At 40.0% G+C, this 18954-nt stretch overlaps 1 protein-coding gene across 4 annotated transcripts in view; it reads left to right on the forward strand.

Annotated features, from left to right (window-relative positions):
- SCRN1 (secernin 1) overlaps positions 1-18954 on the forward strand; it is a 36901-nt gene that overhangs the window by 5002 nt on the left and 12945 nt on the right. For all 4 annotated transcript variants that reach the window (XM_088055781.1, XM_005518919.3, XM_088055784.1 and 1 more), the window contains exons 2-3: positions 5937-6096; positions 16954-17135. In XM_088055781.1, coding sequence (XP_087911907.1) covers positions 5938-6096; positions 16954-17135 — 341 coding nt within the window. In that variant the 5' untranslated portion in view covers position 5937. The remainder of the gene's footprint in view (positions 1-5936; positions 6097-16953; positions 17136-18954) is intronic.

Raw genomic sequence — 18954 nt, forward strand, 5'->3', positions numbered from 1 at the left:
AGCTTCTGAGTCAAATCAATACAAGGCAAGTTTTACAGCTGAATGCTACTCATCACAGCACGAGGTGAATGCTCTTCTGGTGTCAGTGCTGACTGCCTGGTCTCACTGAAGCTTAATAGCCTTAATATCTGCTTGGGCATTGCTACAGTTTCTTGTGAAAAGGGTCTGTATTCGTCATGGCTGACTTCTCATGTAGCACCTTTTACTTTATACATGATGATGACTAGATACTATTAAATTTTTGAGCAAGAGACTATATTGTGTAGAAAACAGCTTCTGCGTAGTGTGTCTAGAACTGTTTGTAGATGTCCATCACTTAAAATGTCTTAAATAATGTGTTGCTGGGAAAGGACTTGCTCTGCACAGGAATAGCTCCTTCAGAACTTTTTCATCTGGTATAAATCTTAATTGAGATTAACAATAACTACTAATTAACATTTCAGAAACTTGTATTAAACCCAAAGGCATGTGATGTTAATGGTGTCTCTAGCTTTTTCTGAGAAAAAGTTGCAGGGCATTAAGTGAGCAGCAATTAAAAGATGTGTGAAGAGCAAATATTGGTTTAGTTCAATAAACATGAGTTAAATTTCAAGACAGACCCTTACTTTCACCCCTTTTTTCCTCACACCTTTTTATCACCCACTGCTTCCTAGGGAGTGCTGCACTTTCATTATAAACATATTGGGTTTTTTTTTTTAATTAACAGAAAAGACAGAGAAAAGAGCAAATCCAGTTGAACTGTTATAACTTCTGGAATTACTTGAACAATAACTTGCTGTAAGAGCTTCAAGATTATAATAGTTCATAAAACTGAATGTTTATTTTTGTTAATTTTTTTTCTTAATAAGACAGCAACTGAAAGCCGCTGTTGGTGAGCCAGTTTTCACATAATTTGTAGTTTTGTAAAACTAGTAATTACTTTGTGCTTAATGTCTTCTGGTTATTTTGGCAAATGGAAAATTAGTTGACTTTACAAGTCAACATCTATTTGATGTGGGATGATAAAGTTATTTTTCTGAGAAGTAATTTTATTGTAGCAGTAAGATTCTTTAGCTTTACAAAAGATTATTGCAGTACCAAATTACAGCTTTCAGAGAAGTACACAGTGTTATTCTGGAAAAATAACAGAATAAAACCCCAAGGAATCTAGAATGAGTTACTATGAAAATCTTTTCTTTAATTTGGACTCTATCATGCTAAGCTGGGAGTGCTTTGTTGTGGATGCATAGCTTTCTCAGTTTTCTTGGGCTGGGGGGAAGGAAGTCTCTAAAGCACACTGAATTATTTATGCCTGTCTCTGTTTTCTTAAGACCGAGGTTCAGCCTCTGACACTCATGTTCATGAGGTGGAGGATGGGATACTGCAATCTCTATTCCATGTGTTAATCTCTCTTCCAGCATTATTTGTCTGCTCATTTTTTGTAAGTGAAGAATGACATCTAAATGAAGTTTCCATTAGATTGTTCCAACCTGTATGTACAGATTTAGTAGCAATTTTATTATGTGTTGAGCACTTTAAATTTCTGATTGTGGATAGGCATTTACTCTAATAGTGCAAGTTGTTCTAATTGTAATTCGTGAGCTTTTTTAATATGTGTAAGATCCTCATGCTGTGAAATGAAAAATACTCCAGAGTAAAATGTTTCAGGTTTTGGTATTTTCAGCCTGGAAGTTTTATGGTGTTTTCTGTTTATCAAGATTTATGCGTTAGTTTTCTTGAGGTGGTGCTAGGCAATAACACACCCATGTGTTCACCCTATTTCAGGAGCACAGTGATGTTCAGACACGTTTAGAAAGCCCTGATAATTGTTGTACCTGTTGTTTGTGATATTTGGAGCCAGACATTTGCCTTCTCTGGAGAAGAGCCATGAAGCTGTGAAGAGTGAGTCCTACGAGGAGCAGCTGAGGGAGCTGTGGCTGTTGAGCCTGGAGAAGAGGAGGCTCAGGGGAGACCTTACTGCTCCCTACAGCTGCCTGAGAGGAGGCTGTAGCCAGGTGGGGATCAGCCTGTTCTCCAGGCAGCTGGTGACAGGAGAAGAGGACATGGCCTCAAGCTGTGCCAGGGGAGGCTCAGGTTGGACCTCAGGAGGAATTTCTTCACTGAAAGGTTGGTTAAGTGTTGGAACAGGCTGCCCGAGGAGGCAATGGAGTCACCATCCCTGGAGGTGTTTGAGAAACCCCTAGATATGGCACTCAGTGATGTGATTTAGTTGATGTGATAGTGTTTGCTCAAAGGCTGAACTCGATGGTCATGGAGGTATTTTCCAACTGTTTTGATTCTGTAAAAGAATCAACCCAATGGTTGTTACTCCTTTCTCTCTGCATTAAAATACTTATGAACTCAGTGCTGTCTGTTTTACCACTGACAGTAGTGGTGATATATTCATACAATTAATTTGGCTTGTCAGGTGTTAAATGGGACTTATCACAATGAGAAAAGATCTTAATAAAGGAACTTGTTAAGTAAGTCTTCTTTATAGTGTCAGAACACAGGAGACTGGAAAAAAAATATGACCAGGTGGAATATGGCATCCCTGCTGTAGCATGTTTTTGTCAAATAAAAAGATAGCAAGCAGAGTATATTAGCTTGTGGCTGCTGCTCAGAACTCTTTTTACAACCTTTGTGCCTGCAGTGATTTGAGGTCAACCAAGCATGATGCCTGTTAACTCCCTGCAAGTGCAGCAGTTGTTATACAGTGGCATAGCATAACGTACAGCTCTTTGTCTATTTCCAGGGCTTCCATATGCAGAGTGATATTGGATATAGCCCATAATGATCTGTACAGTCCCCATTTCTCTGAACTTGCAGTGGCCCATTTATGAGTGTAATGGTTTATAATCAAGACATATGGTGTAGCTTTACCTCTGTCTGCACCAGAATGTGGGTCTGAGGTATGGTCTGCCGAGAAAATCAGGCCAGCATGTTTAACATGCTCTATGGTAAAGAACTGTGTGAATGGGCAGCAAGCTGTTCTTTGAGATCTATTTGCAGTCATTCCCTGTGTTTTCTAAGGTTTTCAGGATTACCTTTCACTAGAGGAGCAAACTCTGTGAAAAAAAAGTGTAGGAATTATAACAGTAGGTGGTTTTATAAGTCAGGCTGATTTATCAGAGGTACCATGAAGGACTGTTCTTTTCCTCCTGTGAGTGAAAGGTGTTTTGATATTGAGCTGTGTAAGACGGGAGAGGTGGCAAATACGTGAAAAAATGAGCATGAGGACAACCTGAAGCTGAATAAAGAAAAGAGGAACATGAAGTAGGCAAGTAGAAATGTCCTGCTTAGATAGGTGGCTGTTCAGCTGTTTTAGCTACGTGATGGAGGAAGATAAAGTACCCTGGAGTTCTGAACAAATAGAGGTTGTGGGTATATCTGAGAAATGGCTATCCTTGTCATATTCAAAATGAACCAAATGAGGTTCAGGGAAAAAGTGCAACCTAGCAAGTAGTTTCACAATGAAGTAGACTGCTAGATGGCTTCCTTCTCTAAAATGTAATCTGAGGTCCTAGTGCAAACTCCTCCATTGACAGTGATGTTTTCAGGATAAGGTTAACACAATTGACACAGTGTTTGACTGTTACATGCTTGCCTGTATGAGATGCACTGTGTTGAAATAACCTCTAGTTACTGGGTAGCTTGCTCATACTTATGAAATATGCTGTGTGTTGAAGGGAGCTCTAGTTATAGAGGAGCTTACTCATACTTTCGTGCTTAAAAAGCATTACCAAAATGGCAATTTGCTTTAGGTTCAGTAACTGTTGGTATATTTAAGGGGGGGAAAAAATAAATCTCACACATACAGTTGAGACTATTTCAGGGTGATTTCAGAATTCTGAAGGGCATTAGATACCTACATGCTTTTAATTCTTTTCCTTATCTACTCAGACTGTAGGTCTGTAAATGTCTGCCTTGCATACCTTCGTATTTGTTCAGTAACAGTGCTGAAACATTTTCCATCTTTTTAAGCCTACCTGCCAATATATTTAGGTATTAATTTAATAAAAATTAATATTGTATGTAATTTTAACCTTTCTTGCTAGGCTCTTGGATACTTAATGTTTTCCAGCTGTGTCATGTATTTCAAATAAATATGCTTGGTGCTTAGAATAAAGGAAATACTTTTTTTGGATAGCGAGATCCTCAGAAAGTCTGCAAGTTATTCAAGATTTTGTCTCATCTGGCAATGTATCAGAAGACAAATTTGGCGCACTAAAAGATGAGTTACCTGAAGGCAGATGGGAGCTCTTGGAGTGCTGGAAAGCAGTTCCATTGACATCAACCACACAGTAATACACAGGCTTAATACAGTAATAATTCATAGCAAAATACTGAATGGTTTCATTAGTGAAGAAGGTTGGGCAATCCTCTGCCTACACACCGTGGTTCAGTTAAACCACAAATCCTCTGATGGCTCACAGGCAATGAGCAGCAGCTGAAGTGGGGCTTTTTATCGTGTCTGTGTGCAAGACACTCATGCAGGACCAGCAGTGTCCCAGATTTAGAGGCACAAGAGGCAGGTCTGCAGCCCAGTGTCCTCTGACAGATGTGTTTTATCAGCTGAAGTAATTCCAGCTCAGAGTAGCTTGTCCTTTCTCACTGGTCAAAACTCTGCTTATGAAAAAGGATTTATTTCTTTCCTAATGCATTTTCAGCTCAAGTGGATGAATATAATTTTACCTAAATGGAAAGATTGTGTGAGTTCCCTGGACAATTCATTGCCTCACATTGTGTTGGTAGAGAGCACTTCTAACCAGGACCTACTTGACCTTTTTTTGCAAGGTTGAACATCTGTGTGACCTGTTCATAGTCCACAGGCAAACAATTACCATTTTATGGATTACAGTCCTTATACAAAAGGAATTTTTCCTGTTTTATTGCCCACTCCCCTATGCTCAGCACTGTCTTGAAGGTGAATCTGGGGGGGAGCTCATGTGCTGGTTGTTTCTAAGGAGTGCAGATGTGCGCAAGTATTTTTACTTCTGGATACTGTGGAAGACAAAGGGGAACATGTTTGTTTATTTGGGGGCTGAGTTTCTATTGCTGTGATAAGAACTATGAAGATATCTCTGACATCTGCATTGAGTACTTTTTTAACAAATGATAGACACCCCACATTTTTCTTTTGTAGGCATAAGTGCCAGTTTTCCTGAATGATGGAAAAAAATGTCAGATATGGCAATGTACGCAAGACCAGCTACAGTAGTGTGATAGTCCTGAAACAGTTTGCATTTTTTTAAAATATATTTTCATTGCAAACACTTGAAATTATCCTATAAACATTTCACATTAGCCTACATAAACAAATAAACAGCAATCAATTAACTTCAGGTAAGAGTAGCAATGCAGACAAACCACAGAGAAAATAAAGTGCAATTAGTGCTTCAGTCACTCCCATCTGAGTAGATAAATTGACTGACAGTTTTTGATGTAATTGTGCTGTTGTTCTGTTTCCAGACATACTATTGTCCTCTCAGGAATCCCTCAAACATGTTTTCATCTTTCCTTTTTAAAAATATTAAAGTGCAGGTGAGCAGAGAGAGTAAATTATTTAAAGTGTTTCTGTGGCTCTGCACTTGTCTGAGTCAGCAGAATACATCTAGGTCATACATTCCAGAGCAGCTCCACTGCAGAGTATCTTCTTTTACTTGGGACTAAGCAGACTCATCAAGGCACAGTTCTCTTGCCTTTTTTTCCTATCTATGCCTTCACAAAGCTTGGGTGAAAAATGATGGAAATTATTATATTTTTAAAATTTAATTCAGATAAGCTTCCTTTGAGCTGACCTGTTCTTCCCTTATCATTGGGCAATCAATTGACAGAGGGATTTAATTCCCTCTTAGCTACAGTTCGTACCAGTAGACTGAATGATTCTCTAAGGTATACAGTTATGAATAAAAAACCCACGAGTTTTGTTTGTTTATGCTTTCTTCCTTTTCTAGGATGGCTGCAGCTCCTCCAAGTTACTGTTTTGTAGCTTTCCCCCCGTGTTCTAAAGATGGGCTGGTGGTATTTGGAAAGAACTCTGCACGGCCTAGGGATGAGGTACAGGAGGTGGTCTACTTTGCTGCTGCAGAGCATGATCCAGGAAGCAAAGTTGAGGTAAGGGTGAATTGTTGCATTCAAACTGTAAGAAATCACTGTTATTGGAAGAAGTGAATACTGTCTTGTTTTCTCATCAGGTTGTGGAGTCCTTGCTCACTTCACTCAAATCTCTTGAGTAGAAAAAAAAACCCAAGATTTTTTTAAAAGTCTGAAGATGAAACTCACAATGTAACTTTTTTAATTGGGGAAAAATCCATGATCTGTACTTTTTCTGGCAGACAGGCAAAACTGTTCACCTCTCAGATTCCTGCACCATGTAGTCGATTGATTTTGTTTTAAGGGAAAAATATCCTGGCTATCTGGAACTAGAAGCCAATTTTCTGAGTTTGTCACATGCCAAATGAATTATTCTCATTCATGGTTGTTATCTGGCAGTAATGGGGCCTGACTATACTGCACAGGCTGAAAAACAGGTAGCCAGAAATCTGGAACTTGAGGAACTTGTGCTCTAATAAAGGAATGTGAGAGGAGGAGAATGAGACTGTGCAAGCTTTGTAAGCCAGATTTAACTCTTGTACATGCCATTAGCTCTGTTGGGATGTTCTGCAGCTGGGCACCTGCATCATGGTCAATTTTTAGTGCTGTGGCTTTTCTCTGAATCCAGGCTGGATGTGGAGTCCTGAAGCTGGACACTGATGCCATGGTTGAAAGGCACCCTGCTGGAGGTTATCGTAATTGTAATCTTTTATTGCAGCCTTGTTTTACTGGCAGCAGAAATGAAAGGATAAGCAGATGTGGAAGAGTGAAGCAAAGGGACAAATGAACAAGAAGACGGGAAGAGGGGAAGTGTAAAGTGAAGGTGGAATGAAGTGACTGAGGCACCAGAAGGAAAGACAAGGATCTGTGCAGGCAGTCATTGTACCAGAGGAGACAGAGCCTGATGCTGCACTGCCAGGAGCTTTTAGAGACAGCAGGTTCTTGCTCTGACTGGCAGCTGGGAAAGCAGAATCTGTAAGGTTCCCTGCATTCAGCTTCCTGCTGCCCCTGTGGCTGTGCAGAAGGCTGAGTACAGGAGGTGTTTTACACCAGGCTGATGTCTCTCATCCAAACAGATAATTTATAGATCTAGTTGTCCCATACTGAGGAGATATCTGAAGGCCAGTGCCAGTTTTAGTTCTGTTTTTCAAATGTTTTTCCCAGTTTCAGAGGGTTTGATGCTCTTCGTTCTAACAGTTAATGTTCTCTTACTTCTTTTTGCTGCCAACATCTAGTACAACTTACGCATTATTAAATGGTTTCATTTTGGATATCAAGAAATCCCCTCCCCCAGGATCACTATGTGCAGTTAAGTGCTGTAGCACCTTGTAGACATGTGCTGGCATATGTAACACAACAATGACAACAAGACAAGAAGAAAGCTTCAGAGCATTTTGTTTTAAAATGCCTCTTCATAGAACTGGGAAAAAAAAGTTTTATTACTGGGGAAAAAGAACTTTGGAAAGTTTCTTTGTTTTGTACCCTTAATGGAGAATAATTTGTAAGAATTTACTGTAAGAGTTCTTGATTCTTTTGGTCTCTTTGCTCCATATCTAACTCTTTGATAAGATTGTCATAATTTGCTGAAGTATATCACTAAGCCGTATATATAATCTATTATGATTCCTCTTTCATACCATGATTAAGTGGTTTAATGCCTTTTTTTTAGAATTCAGTCATAAACTCAACTCTTTTGCTAGACCTTCTAGAAGCAGGAAGCATAATTCGTTCTCATTGCACAACACAGTTTGTAGATTTAATCTGCCAACAAGGATCTGTAAGCATTCTCCTTAAATGCGGGTTTGTTTGTTTTTTTTTTAAATCAAGGTAAAGTTTGTTGCAGCGCAGTGAGGTGCACTTTCAGATGACAGACTGGAGTGGGCCATATATATTTTTTTTTTCTAAATTAGGAGCTTAAATCCTAATTAATTGATGCTTTGGCTTCTGCTGGTCTATGCTAATACATAAGTCTTCATTAGCTAGCCTGAGGCTTTTCAAGCAAAGTTGTGTACAGCAACATACAGGATCCAGATGTTTGCCAGAATTCTTCCTGTTTCCTCCTAGCACAGGATGAAAACATCATCATTTTCTCTGAGTAGTGCAAATAATTGCTTATCACTGCATCTTCATCACATTCAGCACTAAGTATTGTTAATGTAGGTTTCTGGTTTTTTGGTTTTTTTTTTTCTTTTTCTCATGCATATTTTGAGTAGAGCAAGCTGGTTAAAACACAGAACTGATTTTAATAGTTCTGTTAGGTCGAAGGGCTGTCTGGTAGCTTTGCACAGTTGTTGAGTATTACCAGTGAGTGGTACCTCAAAATCAAGAAAAGCTTTAAGGAGAAGCTCGAATTCAGCTGCTTCGACTGGTTAAGTACCAGGCATGCAACACTATCTACCTTTTAAGCAAACTTGTCAGAGTTAATTAACTGATGAAGGAGTGGAGAGGAGTGTCAAAGCTTCTATATGTAGCTTTGACATACTCAGGGTTTATACTTTCTTCTTTAAAACCAGTGAAAGCTACCAACACTTCAGTTATTGTTGCTGTGGGTTTTCTTTTTTATTACAGCTTTCCTTCCCTTGCACTTTGTAAAACTAACTAACCAGCTCTGAGAAACTAAATGTACAATATTTACAACTGGAAAAAATGTGGCTGATCAATTTGACACTACAGTTTTTCCAAGTCAGTAATCCTTTGTGCCTCTGACTAGATTTTTCTTCTCATCCATCCTAATGTTTTGGGCTCCTTTTTTCCAAATGAGCAGCTTTTCTCTCCATTCCATATTGTATATTTGCTCTGATTTATTTACCTTCATGGGACAATGATAGTGCACTTGGTTCTCATTATGTTCTACTTTTTGCATATAATGTGTTTCAGTGTGTATCAAACTGTGATGACCTGTTTGTGGCTGTAGCTCATGTTCTGAATTTTTGTTATGAGGTGGTAATGACAAGTGTTGTTCTACAGAACTCTTGTCAGGGACTTTGTATCCTCTTTATTTCCTATTTCTGTGCTTCTCCTGTTTGCAACTGTGATAATGCAGAGTGTAACCAAAAGTGGCACAGTAATTCAGTGAGATTGTTGCCAAAAAGGAATGGGGTGGGCTGTGCTGCACAGCTATCAGTTTGTGGCAGGGCCTCAGGGGAGCTCAGTGAATACTGCAAGACATTTTCAGCCTGATCTTTGTGGCTCAATCTACCAGACAAGTAACAACACTGCAGCTAGCTCATCAACATAATTCCTTCCCTCCATGTCAGCAGGTTCCCAAGACCCTGAACAATGGGGCTTTTCATTAAAGGTCCCTTCTGTGTATGTGTGTGACAACTTTCTCAAAAGTTTGTTCTTCTCTTGCATTGCAATTTTGCAGGGGCAGATGCTGATCAGCCCTCTTCCTTGTTGTAGTGATCAGCCTAGTGAATTTGTGTGTCCAGGTGAAGTATTGCTCCCCTAATCATACATAAGGTCCTTTTTTAAATTCTGCTACTAAAAGTAAGTGTTCTTTTTTTCCCAGATGTGGATTTTAAGAGTTTGTCATGTGTTAGTGAGAATTCTTGTCATATGCTCTTTCAGATGCAAGCCCCTCTGTCTTATTTGTAAGGTAGATTTTTCTTACTAGGTTTCTTTTATTTATTATCCTACTGCTTGCTGTGGTTTTTCTTCTGAAGAAGTCTTGTCTGAATGACTTTTTTGTGGATGACGTTCCTATGTGCATTTTTTTTTTCCTTTTAGATCCACCTTCCTTTCCTCTAACTTGACCTTATATTCATGATTTCAAAATAGTCATGGTTTCTCGCTTCAATATAGAGCTGTAAAAGCTCTTTTATCTTAACGTCATGCAAATTCTTAGGGAGGAATGGAAAGGGGAAAGTAGAAAAGTAGAAAGTAGAAAAGACAAGCAAAGAAGTCTATAAAACTGTGGAATATGCAAAATTTTTCTAGTATATTGGTATTAAACACAGATCTGGTCTAAAAGCCAGCCTTCTGTGGGGTAGGAGGAATTTTTTTGTTCTCTAAAACATCATATAATCATCATGCCTTAGTTATTTTGTTTTCTCTGTTGTTTTTTTTTTTTTTAATGGATATCATTGTACCTCCCCTTGCTCTGAGTTTTCAGAGGAGCAGTAAGATTTTTTCTGTACATTGGCCTGAGGACTGCATAAAGCTGAGACAAAAACTCACTTAAAGGAAATGGGTCCCTGCCTGGTGTTGCAAGACAGCATAAAGCTTGGAAAGCAGACTTTGACTGTATTAAAGTTGTCTTTGTATCACATGGTGATCTTAATCCTTGTGTTTGCAGCATAATCACCAGGCATCACAGCAGTGCTGCAGTTCAGTTCTGGGGTACTTTTGGTTCCCTTTTTTGCCAGCTTTTTGGGTTATCTGCATTTTGTCATGGGCAAGGGGTTCACAATCTGGTAACAGAAGTCAATCAGCAGCAGGATCTACTGAGAATTTGCTCTCTGGGGAGCCTCCAGGTTGGACTGGCAGTGCTAACTCACATTGCTGCAGGTGTGGATGTATGTCTGGGCACCCCCAGTGACACTTCCATGAGAAAGCAGTGCCTGGAGGGAAGCAGTGATGAAACACAGCAGGGTTTGTGCCTACAGTGGAGTGCTTTGCTTACTCTGTGTGGATAGACGAGGTTGTGGTGGGAAGGCTTGTGGGTCAGAGGTGGTTTAGGAAGCTGCATTCTTGCCCCTGCGGTGCTGGCTGGTGGGCAGCAGAGCTCCTGCACGCACAGACAGATGGCTTTGCCCAAGCACCTTGCTGGAGCTCACCCTGAGGCTGAGCACAGAGACAGAGGCACCATGCAGGCAGACAGCAGCTAAGAAAAGAAACTGGTTGCTGCCTTCAGCAGTCTATTGCTTGGCTAATGTGAGCGTTTTCTCTCTTCTGCTCCACTGCAGGCCACTGGCCTTTAAACTAATGTGTTTGACTTTGCTTTGTAGCACAGTGCACAACCCCGCAGTGGTTCAGAGGTAGAAGCTATAATCTCTTGGATGTTTCTGCCCTCTCAAAGCTTGCTTTTATTGTAGGAGTGCTGCTTATTTGTTCTCCTCTGCTACCAGAGCAAAACTTGTTATTCTGTGCTTTTTTGTTCTTAATATTTTTAATTTTCCTTTTTTTTATTGTAGCAGACAGGAAGAGGAGGGGGAGAGTTTTAGAATTGTGTGGAGCAAAAAACTGCCAACTCTTCCATCTTGACCCAAAACATTTGACTGTGTCAAAACATGTGAGTGAGCAAGTATTTCAAACACCTAGGATATCCAGGAGTTCCAAGGATATCTCTGGGTTCTTTGTGCCTTCTTTGAAATCTGTTTCTTACTGTTTTAAAACATTAAATTAATAAGCTTCATCCACATTTCAGTTTTACTTTTGCTTATCACCCAGGAGACTGCTAAATTTGTATCTTGACAAACAAGAGGTGAATTATTGCCTGCTAAATCTACTCTGGCATATAGTGTCTCCAGAGAGTATTCTCAGCCTTGGGTGCCTTGCTGCACTCTGTGGTATTTGATTTGTTTAAAGATATTTAAATTTCATTTTGCGGAGCACTTTTCCATACAGTGGCTCACATGCCTGAGGCTCCTTGGTGGATTGATAGAGCAGGTTAGAGTCAGTCAGAGGGTGCAGATAGTTTTGCTTTTTTTCAGGGGAAATGTTTGTTTTTTTTCTAGCTTCTCCAATTATTTATTTTTTTTCCTGGAATAAAATGTATAATCCTTACACACTGCTAAAGATTCAAATTTTATAGGTATTGGTTGCAATGAATACAAACAGCTGGGAACAATATGCAAATAATAATAAAGCATATGTAAAGTGTAAAAAATAATAGTAAGCATATGTAAAGTGCTCTAGGATCTTCATAAAAAGAGAAAAAACCCTGTTTTTAATATGAAGAAGAAAGAGACACTTTACTGTGGCAGAAAATGGCTTTTTTCTCTATTTGTACAGTTAGTAAATACTTTTATATTTATCTACAATATGAGGATACAAGTAGTAGCACAGTTTGTGTTTCTGAGAGCTGAGGATTCATGATACCTGAGGATTCATCCTGCTGCTGGAGAGGCTCCTGCTCACTGTTCTGGCTTGGCCATGTGGCCACTGGAACTGGGGCTGACTACTTGAGAGTTACCCCCAGGCTGGATTTATCCTGCTGTCTGGCTGTCCCCTTCACTGTGGCACAAGTTCTGCTGCTGTAGGAGATGTCATGGCCACGTTTAATGGGTGTGGTAAAGTCATTGAGATATTTTCCTCTCTACACTTAGTTCTGCTTACTGTGTAAGCAAGCAGTGGCAATAGCATTGACTAACTACCTCTCTTGTACTGTGTACTGCTGCTTGTATGCTTCTCTTTCCAAGGAGAGGTTATTCCCACTTCTTTGAGCTCAACTAAATTTGTTTCTGTAAATAAGCAGCAGAAGAATTGTCTGTAAAGCTCATTGCTAGGCACATCTGCATTAGATAGTCTGAGGGGCTTCCTTGACTCTGTTCTAGTTTTCCAGATTTCCACTTCACCACGATGGGAAAGTCCAGGCAGCCCCATGTCACCTGTGGAATCACATTTGTCTATATAAAATGTCTATACATTTCCAACCAGGCTGTCAGTCTTGATGGCCAGTGAGGCAGCAGGCTGTGAGACTGCCTCAGCACATTTTTTGCATCCCACTTTTGGAAGGGGTTAAAAAAGCAGCCATGGGGCAACTTACTGAGTTGCTGCAATCATACAGATATTTTACCTATTTTCAGATATGTGCTATGGTATGGCAATGCTTGAAGTAGTGAAGCGAGGAGTTAATGCTAAGTTTGAGCCTGGATCTGTTGACAGGGAAGGGGGTTGGTTCTCTTTTGTAATTTGGAATCTTAATACCCCTTTTCAAAGATAATTTCTTTCTAAAGCATTCCCTGACTATTGCCTTTGTTATCCAGGGCTGAGGCCTACGTGATTTCATTGATATTTCATAATGACCTGACTGACAGTGCTAGGAATTGGGCTTCTGCAGCCTTAGTACAGTAGAAACTGCACAATAGTTTCTTTTCATTAATGAAAGAAGAAATCTCTTGTGCTTATGACTGTGGTGTCTGGTTTTGGAATACCTCCAACTTATCTGCATGCCCTAGCTAGCCTGGTAGATACATTTGTGCCTTGTGCTATTCTTAGAACTCCTTCTGGGATTCTCTTCTTGATACTGTAAGTGAAATAAAAGAAGTATGATTAGTTCCCAGCCTGCTCAATTCTCTTAAAAGTTGTTGGCTGCACCTCTTGTGTCTGAGGTCTCTCTTCTAAAGTTTTATATTTTCTAATGGGAATTTACTGTCACAGGGCAAGATGCCAGTTTTACCACTTTCAGAGGCTGAATTCTAGAAAATCATTGGAGCCTGACACCACTCACTCTCAGCCTTTGCCACCAAATTTGTCAGTATTTTTCTGTTTTTAGCATTCATACTCAAAGAAAAATGTTAGTCCAGCTGAGGCTGAACATTTCAGGGATTTTGAAGACTGGGTTAGTGGCAAGCAGAATCACAGCAGTACCTGATGTCTGTTTTATTTGTCATTGCCTAGCTTGGCACAGTGCTCAGTGGAACAGGCTGCTCTGCTGTTGTGCTGGAGGGATTTGCCAGGTGGGTTTGGGGTGCTGGAGAGGGGATAGGGATGTTGGAATTGCCTGCTTTTGCAATCCTGTCATCATCTGAGCTCCTGTTTCTAGAGATCTAGTGGCCAGTGGGGTATTTTTGGTGGATAGTGTTGTCTTTCCCCCACTATTTGCTTTTGTGCTTTGGCCGTTGCAAGGATGTCCTGGTTTCTGTGGAACAAGAAGCAGTGGTTTGCTGTGTTGCAAATCCAGTGTCTGGCTCCAGTTGACCTATCTTTACAATTTATGTGTCTTGGTTACAAGTTCCCATAGCCCAGTTCCTCTTGTTTCTTGGGAAAGAGTTTTCTGATGTTATTTTAAGGGGGGAGGACAGTGAAGTTATGAAGAGCTTTATGTTTAAAATTAATAATTTACTGTCACCTCTGGACCCTATCTTTTTGAGAAGCTCATACTTACTCTTATAAATATGAACCGAGCTCCTGCCTTAATGCATCAATCCCATTGAGTGCCTACTTTTATGCTTACTGGAGTAAATAACTATAGTGGAAAGGTAAAATGTCATCAGGACTTATTCAGCAGTGTCAATACCCATGACAAATGAATAAGAATCAAGTCAATAGTAGTTTTAAAAGACCTGTCAGTGACTGTCAGATTGAAATGGTTTTTCTGTTAGTTAGATCTTCTGAGGCAATTTATATAAATAAGGCAAGTCTTGAATATCATCTATGTGCCTGAGTTATTGTATGAAAACTGAATATAGCATGAAAATATGCTCCATGTTTACTTCTTTTTGGTTTGAGGGACATAAAGAAGCAATATCAAAGGTAACAGCTGTATTTTGAGGTGTGTTGGCTATGGATGTTTTCTGGCCTCTGATTACATAGTTACAAAACAAAACCACATTTTTTCCCCGAATGCTCTGGATTCGTCAAGCAGGAACAAACAATTTCCTCTTTCCCTTTTCTCAACTGTTACTATTGACAATAAGATCTTTGCAATGAATAGCAGCTTTGGTAGTGCTTGCTTTTGGAATGAGGAACCAAGTAATAAATGACTGGTAGCAAGGATAGCCTTGCAAATACGTTTTGCAGAGGAAAGGCATTCAGCATTTTTTTAGCTTAACTATCACTTTTCTGAGTGTTATCATTTTTCCTTCTAAAAAATCAAAGAGTCAGTGTAAGCAAGCTTGTATAACAGGGCTATTCAGCCAGAAAATGCTATGCAAGTGTGGGTGTATGGAATACTGAAGTCTCCTCCACACTGTGTCTAGGTTTTTGCTTTCTGCTGTAGGATTGAGAAGGTTCATGGATGACTCTGCAGGATGGCTGCAGCCAGCTGACCACCTGTGACATGTAGGGGGATGAGGCTGCAGAGCTGGGGCCTGGTAGCTGCTCCGGTGTTGTCTTCCCTTGCTGCTCCAGCACCCCCTCTGCACATCCAGCAAGTAGAGTTATTCTCTGTTCACACACATGTGTCAGGAGCTTATCCAAACTGCACTGACCTGAAGCTCTGAAATGAAATTGTGCAGAATGTCAGAAATGAGATTTGTTAGCTGACAGCTCAGAAGTAGGAGTTTTGATGAGAAATGTCAGTTACGGCACGGCTTGGTTACAAAATGCAGCAAAGGGTGAACTGTGTAAAGAGTTTCTATTAGTCAGATCTTACCTCCTGGCCAGTGCCAAATGTTGTTGCACCTTGATAGATGAGGAATTTGCCTCTACAAAATCGCAGTGTGTTACTGTATAAGCAATTTGGTCAAACAGCCTGGTCAAACATTAGGGATGTTCTCCTACAAATACAGCAGGTATTTGTCCCTGACAGGATCTTCTTGCCTAAGCCTCTCCTTAGACTGAAAGAGTTCACTGCCTCTCTGCATTGTGGTGTTTTGGTTTTGATTTTGTTTAGTTTTGACCTATTTGCACACATTACCTAATGAAGATGGCAATTGCTTGTATCCCTCTTGCATGGTCAAAGTGAAGGACTCTGAAAATCCCTTTTCTGACCAAAGATAGTCTATTACATATTTTAATTGCATGCTAGAGGAACTATTACTGTAGAAATCATTGCTCAAGACTGCAGGCTGAAGATGATCATGCTGTATAATCCTTAAAGGCAGAAAGAAAGTTTAGGATAAACCCAAAGCTTCTTGATGCTCTGATAATTTTGGATTGATGTCTTTGGCTTTAGATTTTAATATAGACACAGCCAGTCAAACAAGGTGAATAACTTTTAGTCCACAAGTCTATTCTGATGATCCTATTTACTTTGATATACCTGATCAGATATTCCTCCAAAAAAACTGTTGCAGATTACTTCCTGAAAGGAAAGATGTTACAACAGGAATGCTGGACCCTAAGAGATGCCTCATAAATACAGATGACTTTAGGTTTCTCAAAAGCAAATTCTGCATGAAAAGCTTTATGTGAACTCAACAGTCAAATGTAAAGTCCATTTTTTGGTTTGCACAAACCAATGATGGATCGAGCTCTCATCTGTGCTGCCTGGGAAAACAGTGCTTGTTTTGAAGGCAAGGGCTTGTTTTGAAGGCAAGTAAATGTATTTGAGAGGTAACATAATTTGTTTCTTCCTTGCAGTTACAATGACTTCTCTGCAGCCTTCCTGTATATTTTTGACTTGTCACAGTATATTCACGGACAACTTATTAAAGCAGTCCATTTAAAATAGTAAAAACACCATTTTAAGCAACAGCAATAGCCATGTTTTATTTCCATGATTGCTTATCAAAGTGGTTTATTACACTACTGAATATTTTCAAGGCTTGTTTTTTTTTCCCCTCTTTCTACCCGTTGTCTTTGTGTTGGGGGCAGCTGCAGGGAAGGCAGCAAGGGAGAGGAGGAAGCCCTCTGATCTATCTTGTCCCAGTTATCATTGTTACACTATGTATGTAATTAAGTACTGGAAATGGTGCTTAGGGGAGGTGGTAGAATGCTTTGATGTTGTTACTATGTAGAGGTATGATCTGTATTTTTATTAATGTAACAGTACAGTCTGTCTCCTGCTCTCTCCCACTGATTCTAGCATTTGAGTCCTGCTTGTCTCTTGGGAGCCTGCGAGCATCAACACATGTATTTTCCCAGGCTTATGCAATATAAGGATGTGAAGGTTCAAACATGACATGTTTAAAAACGTTCCTTGTTCATTCACAAAACATGGACCTTTAAAATAATGTGTGACCTTTCTATACATTGAAGTCTTGTGTTACTTCAGTCCCAGCAATAGATGAAGTGATTGTTTAACTTTCTGTCTTCCTGCTGTCCCTGCAGTGTACGTATATTGAGATTGAGCAGGCGCCGAAGACTCATGCTGTTGTGCTGAGCAGGCCCTCCTGGCTTTGGGGGGCAGAAATGGGAGCTAACGAGCATGGAGTGTGTGTAGCTAATGAAGCTGTCGTGACCAGAGAACCAGCTTCTGAGTCTGAAGCCCTGCTTGGCATGGATCTTGTCAGGTGGGTGTCCTGCTGAGCTGTGACCAGCCTTTCATCGTCAGCCTTAGACAATGCTGGTACCAGGTAACAGCTTTGTGATGTTGGCATAAGGATATTTTAGAACAATTTAAGCAGGCTAGGTAGGGCTCCAGATACAGCTGAATGAAAATTTAAAGTACCTGCAATCTGAACTTACCTACCAAGAATGTACCAGTCTGTTGTGGGTTCACTCAATCTACCTTGTCTACCTACCCTACAGTCTAGCAGTGGCTATTCTGGCAGGGTAAGAGATATGACTACATTGTTAGTAAGGAGCTCCTAACTAATTTGTAATACCAGATTGCTAGTGTGCTCTTCGTTCTTCCCCACATTACAACAGCCTACTCTGACCTAAAAATCTTATTCTGGGCTTATAGCCAACTGTAGGCATAAACAAACTACTATGCCTTACCTCAGCCCATGCATTCCAATGCAAGCCATTGCCCTTATTCAAATGCTGGCACACAAACTCCCGTGAGCCTGTTCATTGACAGCTCTCTGCCCAAAAGGCTTGTGCTGCACTGTAAGCCTCAGCCTGCATGCTGGTCTTGTAGTGAAGAGAATTTAAAGGAGGCTTGGGTGGGGGAATGAAAGCTGAAAGTGAAAGGAGAGGACATGTGAACTTATTACAAAGAGAAATTAGCAAATTGACTCAATTTAAAGACTGAACAGGACAACAGCTGCATATTTAAGTAAATCAGTCTTAGACAAAATAGTCCTGCTGGACTTTGCCCCAGGATACTTAATGAGCTGACTGAAGCAGTTACAGGTGAACTCTCATTTTTCTTGAGGACTGATGAAAAATGGGAGAAGTTTTGGTTGACTGCAAAAAAGTTAGATGTTGTTAGATGCTTAGTATAGTTAGAAAGAGTTGTAGACCAGCTTAACCTCAGTTCCTGAAGGGGAGAAACCTTAAATATCAAGGAGCTGATAAATGCACAGTAATAACTGGCAGTCAAGAAAAATCCCATCAAACCATTCTACTTTACTCGTGCAGTGAGTTAACACATTTTATAGATAAAAGGATAGGAAATGGATACCTTGACTTTTTAGAGCATGAGTTAGAATGTTAGGTGCATGGCTGCCTGAAACTGTAACTGTAAATCTTCTCTAACATGTCTCAGCAGAAATATGGTGTCTGCTTCCAGCCACCATAAATCAAGAGGAATATGGGCCAATTGGAGAGAATGCAGTGGAAATTGGAAATGTGATCTGAGAGCTTTAGAATCTGACCAATGAGAAAATCATGAGGGAATTTGGGTTATATTTCTCTTTGGTATTTTTTCTAAGCCCTGTAGGAATACTGAAGGAATCTGTGGAGAACCTATACCTGAGAGAACTAGTAAATTTAATTGCATCAAGGGAGGCTGAGTAGAAGTGAGGGGTTGTTTAAGAAAGTATAGGACAACCTTTTGTGAAGAAAAGGACTTAGATGACTTTCTAAGCTCCACTTTTATTTTTGCCATCCTACTACAGTCCCTTTGAAACTTTAACAAACCATTGGTTTAAATGTCGAGTCCTACTTATTTCTTACTCAGTTACTGCAGTCTCAAAGGACTGTTTAACATTCAAATATATATATATGTTATCCAACAGCTCTAGATTTACCCACACTAGCAAATCAGGACATACCAAAGTAAGGAGGCACTGACCATAAACTACAAGTAATCATCACCTGTAGATGCTGCCCTCTCTCTCTTCCTTCTTACCTGCAGAAGAAATTGTAGCTCAGATGCAGAGAGAGTGTGCCTCAGGCAAGGAGAACCAGAGATGTGCTGTTACCGTCTGCTGCTTGTTCCAG

The sequence above is a fragment of the Pseudopodoces humilis genome, chromosome 1, assembly GCF_049639895.1.
Source record: "Pseudopodoces humilis isolate 2021_Gansu_Grassland_sample_001 chromosome 1, ASM4963989v1, whole genome shotgun sequence".
NCBI lineage: Eukaryota > Metazoa > Chordata > Aves > Passeriformes > Paridae > Pseudopodoces > Pseudopodoces humilis.